Source organism: Primulina eburnea, chromosome 4 (genome assembly GCF_022965805.1).
Source record: "Primulina eburnea isolate SZY01 chromosome 4, ASM2296580v1, whole genome shotgun sequence".
In the NCBI taxonomy this organism is placed as follows: Eukaryota; Viridiplantae; Streptophyta; class Magnoliopsida; order Lamiales; family Gesneriaceae; genus Primulina; species Primulina eburnea.
This window is the reverse complement of record NC_133104.1, coordinates 8,939,826-8,948,396: the sequence shown is the minus strand read 5'-3', so window position 1 is coordinate 8,948,396 and position 8,571 is coordinate 8,939,826. Positions and strand designations below refer to the sequence as shown.

The 8,571-nt window shown below is 34.2% G+C and overlaps 1 protein-coding gene across 1 annotated transcript; it reads right to left on the bottom strand.

Annotated features, from left to right (window-relative positions):
• Positions 1 to 4,585: 4,585 nt before the first annotated feature.
• Positions 4,586 to 8,054, bottom strand: LOC140830862 (gibberellin 2-beta-dioxygenase 1-like). The gene is made up of 3 exons (XM_073194393.1): positions 7,548 to 8,054; positions 7,059 to 7,401; positions 4,586 to 4,899 (listed from the first exon to the last, which is right to left on the bottom strand). The coding sequence occupies exons 1-3, from the start codon at positions 7,916 to 7,918 to the stop codon at positions 4,648 to 4,650; spliced, it is 966 nt and encodes a 321-aa protein (XP_073050494.1). The 5' UTR covers positions 7,919 to 8,054; the 3' UTR covers positions 4,586 to 4,647.
• Between the last annotated feature and the right edge of the window lie 517 nt (positions 8,055 to 8,571).

Sequence of the window (8,571 nt, the reverse complement as noted above, 5' to 3'; positions counted from 1 at the left end):
AACTATTTCTTCATTCATTCAATAAAAGCAGTCGATAAACAAAAATGCCAAAATAAAATTCATTCCTTCTATCCTCGGATATCATATCTTTTCATTTATTAGTTGCATTGATCGAGGGGGAACAGTAACGTTTGTCAGACTGACATTTTTACCCTGTTAGAAGCAGAAAGGATGGTTTGTCTTTTCGATAAAACAACGAGTCTACTGGTTTTATCAAAGTGCTCACATATTTCAGAACTTTGAAACTTTCAGCAGACGTTATCATAAAACGACAAACCTCCTTCTGGTGTTTCTTAATAACCGATTGGACAGCCCGCTCTTTTTATTACTTTTCAAATTTTGAAATAATCAGTGTCTTACTGACACACTCTGCATAACTTTTCAAATGCTCAACCGTAAACATATTGATACGTGTCCTTGTGTTTACATTGACGGCTGTACATTTTGAAAGAAGGGAAAATTGTGTATTCCCAGGGTGACGAATCTATCTCTATCGATGCTGCTGTGCTTGGATCGACATATTTTCTCCCTTGTTCGGGACTCAATGAACTTTCTGGAATTTCCAAGCAGGAAATGTCCACTGCTTTACTGAACTTCTCAGCTTCTGGAGAAGAATTGTCTCCATCTTGTTTCAAGAAGCTTCTGAAAATAGAATACCAAGTACTTGCTGATATTGTGGCTAAGGCACTTCTTGTGAAAGCCGGTACTTTTGATCGTCTAACGAGGTTCAAGTGATGGTCGCCATCACTTCTGGATACCAGGTGGACTGGAGTCATTTTCTATTCAAGATAATGAAGGAAATGGTGGTTAGAAGGAGTTCTGGTTTTGCTGTGCAGATCAGTCAAATGCTTAAGGATGCTGGTTTTGCTCTTACTTTTGATTCAGACGCATCGTACGTCACCATGGCGGATGCTGATAATGTGCTTGCATTAAGACCAAAGCCAACTGTGGCTGAATTTATTGCTCCAAAAAAGAAAGTGGGAGATGCTCAAGCTGAGGACCTAGCACCTCAGAAGAAAATCAAAAGGAAGAGAGTGGTAATCTCTACTGATTCTGACAAAACAATGTCCGAGGAGTCTGCTGCTCCTATTCAACCATCTCTGCCACCCACTCCCCATAAAAATAAAGCTCGTATAGTTCTTCGTATCAAGAAGACAACATCCCTTTCTGAGCTGGAAACTGTTCCGATAAGACAAGTATTTCCAGAAGCAGTTCCTTTTGCACGACCAACTGTCTCTGTCTCACTACCAACTACTGCTTCTGTTCCAACAGCATCTACTGCTTCAACTTTCAGACCCGTGTCTGGAATTGTTATTTGTGAATCAACTGCCAGGTCTTCTGTTTTTCAGTCCGTGAATACTGTCTCTTCATCAGAAAAAGGGAAGGGAAAACTTATTGAAGAACCAAATTTTCAAGCTGCCACATCATCTGTCTCTACTGGTATTGATCTCCATCTGGAAGAAATTGAGAACTTTGCAAATGAAGAAATGGAGTTCTTTAATGAATGGCACAAGGTTCGGGTTTTCTACCCCCTCACGTTTTTCAGAACACAAGGTTCTTTTGGAAGGCTGGTAAAATATGAGAGAAAGGTCTTTGAACTTGGAAAGACACAAAATGTGATTGAAGCGATGCGCCGTCACAGCTTCATTTTCGAGCAGATTAAACGCCAAAAGATGGAATCAATTTTAAAGACTCTTAAGTCTAATTTTGTTGCACTGATTCCACTGCTGCTCACGATCAATAAGTGATTCTTGTATTAACGGAACGTTTGAAAATAATGGATTAGCAACTTATCCTATGATCAATTTTAAAGACTCTTAAGTCTAATTTTGATGCACTGAGATTGATGATCTTAAGAGGACGGTTGACACTCTTTCTCAGACCGTCAAAAACTTATCCTATGATCATTCTGGTGAAATCTATGCTTCCACAAATTTTAGACAAAGTGTCATTTGTCCAAAAGACCGGAGAATCATTGGCCAAAATTGAGAACGGATCTGATCTCTTCCGACGAAATGTTCTCAAAAGCCATGTTGTTCTTGTTCTTGGACAACTCGACGCTCCCCGAACTCTTTTTGCTCATGCTACGGATCTCCAAACTATTTCCACCAAGGTTGAAAATCTAGACTCCCGACTTGATATTATCAATGCTGAGATTGCGTCTCAATCTCAAACAATCCAAGCCTTGAATGATCAAGTATCCCGTCACACACCAACACTGGATAGTCTGCATAATGGGGATTACTCACTCAGTGGCCGAATGGATCTTTTACTTGCTCGAGTTCACGCTGCTGATGCCAAAAAGGGGGAAACAGAAGGCATGATAAAAGCTCAAGCAGAACCATCCAACAGAAATCAAGATCCTCAGGATGAAGATACTCTGTTCCGAGATATTGGAACAAATGACTAAATTTCTTGATTTTTTTCTCAAAACTCTGTTTGAACTATTTATTTACCTTTTAATCATCTGGTTTTATTTGATATATGTTTCATTATTCATGATTACTAACTTCCAGGTTTTGGCATCACCGCAAAGGGGAAAATTGTTAGACTTAATTTTATTGTGGTGATGAGTATCAAAACCAGTAGTAAGAATGCCAACCAGAAGATTATGCAAAAAAGTAGCTTTTGGGTTGCTCTATCAGAACAGTACTTTAGTCAGTACTCAGCGGCTTAGTATAACAAAAGCAGAACTTAGTCCTACTTCAGCACTTAACGGATTGTTTTTGATCTTAATTGTTACCGTTACTTTATCTAGTACCAAGTATTTATTGCGACATTAATTGCTGTATGAAAACATTTAATTTATCCTGCTAATTTTGGTAAGCAACAAAACTAATTGATTGAAAGCTTTTTGCAGGATCCTCTTTAGGAAATAAAGCTGCTTCTATCAAGAGTCAAAAGAGCCGTTTTTTATTATAGACGTTGGATTCAGTTATCTATTTATATGAATCAAAACCACTCAGATAACCACGCTGATCATTCTTATCTATCCAACAATACATTGAGCAACCGAGAAATTTTCATTATCTTCAAAAGCTCAAACCTGCAGAAAAGCAGTACAAGCATCATATATACATCTGATCTTTGGAGATCATTTTGTACTGCTGTTTCTCCATCTCTTCAAGCCAAACTTTATAATATTTTGTAGAAGAGTTTGTAAACTGGAAAAAAAAGTCTTTTCCAGAACATTGCTTTATCGAACTATTGTATTGAGTTGCTAAGAGTTTCAGTAGGCAATAGATAAGCCCTGCTGAAGTGGGTGTGTACAAGTGTGTACTGTAAAACAAAAATTTTTTGGTGATATCTTCTGGAAACAGAAGAAGGGGAGACGTAGAAGATTTTATCTTCGAACTTCCAGAAACAACTACTATGTTACTACCTACTGGTATTACTGTTTTTCACCCTACTCCATCGGATTGTTTCCGCACTTTTAATTGTGATCTGCTGGACGAACTTTTGAACAAGAACAGCACAGCTACAATCTCTAACAAGATTTTAGCACCCTTTGCATAAACTATCAATAAAGGAGAAGAGTTTATTCACCCTTCCCCCCCCCCCCCCCCCCCCCCCCCCCCATATCTAAATTCTACATCGATCCCCAACATATAGATATAAATATATATATATTGTGCATAAACAATAGTGGACTTTACATGATATATATTAAATTAGAATTTTAATTAAGGAAAAAAAAGAATCATAATGGGATTAAGATTATGAATCTTAGTAGTATTGGGTTAGTGTATTTTTATTAATATGTTATCAAAGATTGATAACATTTAACATAGCCAGACAAGAAAAATACATACAAAATCCTCTTTCTCCCTCACAAAGAGATTTCGGCCTCCCCTTTATTTCATAATGAGTTTCCGGCCACGACCCCTTCCACTGTACGCCACCCCGACGCCGTCACAACCCTGCCAGATTTGTATAATTCCGACGATCTAATCTCGACGTAAACTTTGTTTAGATCTCTAGTACGATCTATACGAGGAACAAAGTTTATGATCAGGACCTGATTTGACGATCGAAGAAGGAGAAATATACATTCGTAAGAAAGAAGAAGAAAGACTATTTCGACTTAAAATCCGAAATATTGTGGTGTCTGATGTTTTGAATATATGGTAAATATTCTAAACATCGTATGAATGTTTTTATTTCGTATGACTCCCAAAAAATGTTTTGAATATCAAAACAAAAATTTAAATTTCCACTGAACGTGCGAGAAAAGTGGATGAATTTTATATATCACTCTATATATACCAACAAAATCAAGTATAAATTATATATTTATGTATCATCGATATTTAACATATATACATTCTGACTCTGATATTATTTTAGAAATTAGTTTTCTAAGCGACGCAATAAGCTTGTACTTCACTGTTAATAATAATAACAATTAAAACCGTTAATAATAATAACAATTAAAACCGAGAGAGAACGAAAGACTTTCTTTGACAATGACAATATTTTCTCCCATTTAATTCGGTGGTTTGAATGATAATATACAAGGACACTTGCCACTAACGACATGATAGCTGCTATTATCAATAAATCACAATATTTAAGACAAAGGCATTTTCCTTAAAAGGAACGTTAAATCGAAGAGTAAAATTATACAAATGTATGAGAAATTTGAAATTAAGAGGCCACGATTTTCTCAAAAAGGCCCAACCTATTATCAGCCAATCTCGACTGAAAAGCATATCTTTTGTACTCAAACCACGTAAACTCTTTGTACAAGCTATCTTCACCTTTCATCAAAGATGGCAATGGAGCTATCTTCTCACTCAAAGGTGGTCCTCCGAAGTAAATCATCGACACTCTTGATTCCTTCTTGTTGTTCACCACCACTCTATGTCTCACGCTCTTGAATCTTCCGTTCGTCATCACCTATAAGATTTTCTTATATTTCCCGACAGCCAAGATATGATGTTTTTCACATATAAGTCACACCCAAGCACTTACCTATCCAATCAAATTGACTATATATATATATATATATATATATTCATAAAAATAATGAGAATAAATAATTAAATACCATCAAGATTTCACACTTTTAACGAAATTGAAATAATTGTAGGACCATTGTCCAATTGAACATGTCATTCAACGAGTATGGTCCACTTTCACATTCCCAATAATTGTATGAATTCATATATATATATATATATATATATATATATATATATATATATATATATATATATATATATATATATATATATATGATATTATTTGTAGAACAAGATGTCTTTGTTGCCTATTTGTTAACTATGTAACTTAAAAATTTTAAAAAGTGGCTTTAAGATTAAAATAATAGAATTGACGGTTAGATATTTTTTTTAGCGATTTCCTATCACGATGTCGTAATCATTTTTAATGAAATTGAAATCGTAGGCCCGTTAAAAAAATTGAATTGCGTTTTCAACACATGTAGACTGTTATTGTCTCTGTCCAGTCTATTTCTCAATAATTACACAGATTCTCAACAATATCTGATAGTCAAGCACAAGATCGTCTCAACTTTTGTACTAATTATCATAAGACTGATGATATAAACTATGCAAACCTACACATTTTCAATTCAAAATTTCATATTTGTGTTTTATGCAAGGATCATTTTTACATATCTATTATACTATAAAGAATAATTTGTGGAATATAGTGTATATGGATAAATGGGCACAAATATTCAAGTGAATGTGACTTGTCAATTAATACCAAGTTGTTGAAAGAATTTATTAAGATTCATCTAGTAGCTCTTCATTAAATAATTTATAATTCCACTAAAAACGCGTGCATGGAAAACTTAATGGACACACATGCTAAATAATTGGAGTCAAATCTAACAACTTTATATCATTGCAACCCAAAATATATACGTAATTTACTACACTCACATCACACGTCTTTGGAACAAGCGATTGAAAATAATAGGTCATGAATGATGCTGACAAATATAATATGTGTTGGGGGAAATTATAATATTATATTTCTACGTACAAATCACGGATTGTGGTGGAACATCACAGTCAAGGTTTAAGCGTAAAAAATATTTTATTTTTTTTATTTTAGTTATCGGAGTATGAACAATAGAGAGATCAATACGGGATCAGTTCTTTTATATTGTTAAATTTCAATTTTAATCTATTTTTTTTATAATTTTAGTCATTTTTCTGACGTGGTATGATGTGTTTGTACCCACATGACTGATGACTGCCATTAGGAATGTGGAATGTCACATTTGTCTTTTCGATGAAAAATGATTAAAGTAACAAAATTTGAAAAGTATATGTCTTGTATTGAAATTAACAATACAGATGACCAAAATTGTTAAACGGTAGATAGAGAAATGAAAATTTTCCTGAGAAAATAACAAATAATAAATTTTTATTAGGTTTAATTCAAGAAATTTGAAGTTCAAAAAAACGCTGAAAACACAAAACTTGATAATTTGGTTGGAGGCAATGAAGAGTCCTGGTTCATTTTATGAGTATAATATTTTGGCAAAAACTTATGTGAGTTGGTCTCACGGGTCATATTTTGTGAGACAGATATCTTAATTTGGGTCATGCATGTAAAAGTATTATTTTTTATGCTAAGGCTATTACTTTTTATTGTGAATATGAGTAGGGTTGACCCTTATCACAGATAAAGATTCGTGAGACCGTCTTACAAGAGATCTACTGTAATATTTTAATACATCAAAATATTTTAATGTTAATATTTTTTCACTTTGACCAAATCATCGCTGTTTTGGCAGTTAAATCTTACTTACGCTTGTTTTAAGCTTTTCAGAATACATATTATACATGCAGTAGTTTTGAATCTTTTTTACGTGAGTTTGAAAATTATCCTAGCTGAATTCTTTGCACAGAGAAAATATTAGAAAAAAATTCATTTAATTTTTATCTAAATTCTAAACACCTCAGATTATGTTTGTGTTTTATTTAATTTAATAATTTATCACAAAAATTCCCTATCGATGAAACAATGATTAAAAAAAACGTAAGAATTGGAATGAAATAAAGAGAATGAATGGTTACCTGCAAGGAGTCGCCAACATTAATGAAGAAAGAATTCTGATCAGGAGGAATGGAAATCCAATCCCCATCTTTGAGAGAGATTTGGAGGCCCGAAGTGTTATTGGACCTCAGCACAGAAAGGATCTGCGGGTCTGTGTGTTCTCCGAATCCAATCAAATTCTTCTTGCCGTTGGATTCCGGGACAGGAGGGTAGTGATTCAGCCGGAAAATCGAGTCGCTCTGGTCATCCATTAGAAGTTTGCTCAGCACATTTCTTGGCTCGATCTTCAGTCCATCAGCCAGCATTTCAAGAATCTCGCAAGCCATTTTCCTCACAGCTGACACATATTCATTCAAAACCCGACTGAAAAAGAAACACATGAGTGTCTTAGAATGTCAGATTTTGATTCAGATTAATCCAAGTTTCAGGGATGGAACGAAAGGTTACGTATTTCGGAATCGAATTCTAAGTTACCAAGTCTTTCTTGATCATGTTTCATAATTGGTCACCTGAAGTTTTCGGCAGCCTCGCCAAAAATGGATGAGAAATTTCGGCGGCTGGATTCGGTATTGGTCGTTAGGATCAAGTATTCCACCCAACCGAAATCGCCGTTGGAACCGATCATCTTGTTTCCATACTCGAAAAAGTGAGGAGACACAGCTTTCTGTTTGACAGATAAAGGCAAAGAGAAGAAGTTTACAGCTTTGACCTCCAAATTCGACATGTATTCGATCGGGACTCCATGGTTGATCACTTTAAAGAATCCGAACTCCTCGCAGGCCTTTACGAGCAGCGTCTTCGAATCGGGTTTCGAGATATCTATCAACGGGACGCCTGTGTACAATGTAGAGCAGTTCTTGTTGACGGAGAACTGTTCCATTGCTGGTTTTTGTTGGATATTAATTTTAGTTTGGATTGATATACAATGGAATTTGTGTGATGAAGAAGAGAGTGTGATATTAGTATAAAGAAGAGCTCATATATATTATTATATCTATATATATATATATATATATATATATATATATATATGAAAACATGACTTCATAGATTGTCTAATTATAGGAGGTTTTGGGGGGAGGATGACAGGGAAGATGAAGATTCTGTTAGCAAATGTCTTGGTATAATCATTGTACTTTTTAAAAATATCAAACTGAAATTTAAATTTCTTTTTTATTTATTGTTTTGAAAGTTTTTCAATATTTATCAGTAAATATTACTTTTTTAAAAAATTATTATTAAATTAAAACAGTATTTCATGTATTCTACAAAAATTTTACATGATTTCTATTAATTATTGTTAATTCGACATCGAAAAATGTTGACACAAATTCGAAAAATATTGAGATATCCAATGTCACGACAACAGTTAGACCAAATGACGGAAAAAATTAAAAGTTAATATACCATGATCAAGCTTTGAAAATTTTATAAACAAAAACCCAAAATTGGATAAGTTACTTAACCAAAAACTAATTTTTCTTTTTATTTATGGCGAACAACTTATTGGCTTCTTAAACGAATTGTGTCGGG

What these genes read in the sequence shown, in the direction of transcription:
- LOC140830862 (XM_073194393.1), bottom strand. Translation starts at nt 7,918, where the DNA reads ATGGAACAGTTCTCCGTCAACAAGAACTGCTCTACATTGTACACAGGC. An exon ending in GAGGCTGCCGAAAACTTCAG is followed by an intron (nt 7,402 to 7,547) that starts GTGACCAATTAT and finishes TTTCTTTTTCAG; the next exon opens with TCGGGTTTTGAATGAATATG. An exon ending in ATGTTGGCGACTCCTTGCAG is followed by an intron (nt 4,900 to 7,058) that starts GTAACCATTCAT and finishes AAAATCTTATAG; the next exon opens with GTGATGACGAACGGAAGATT.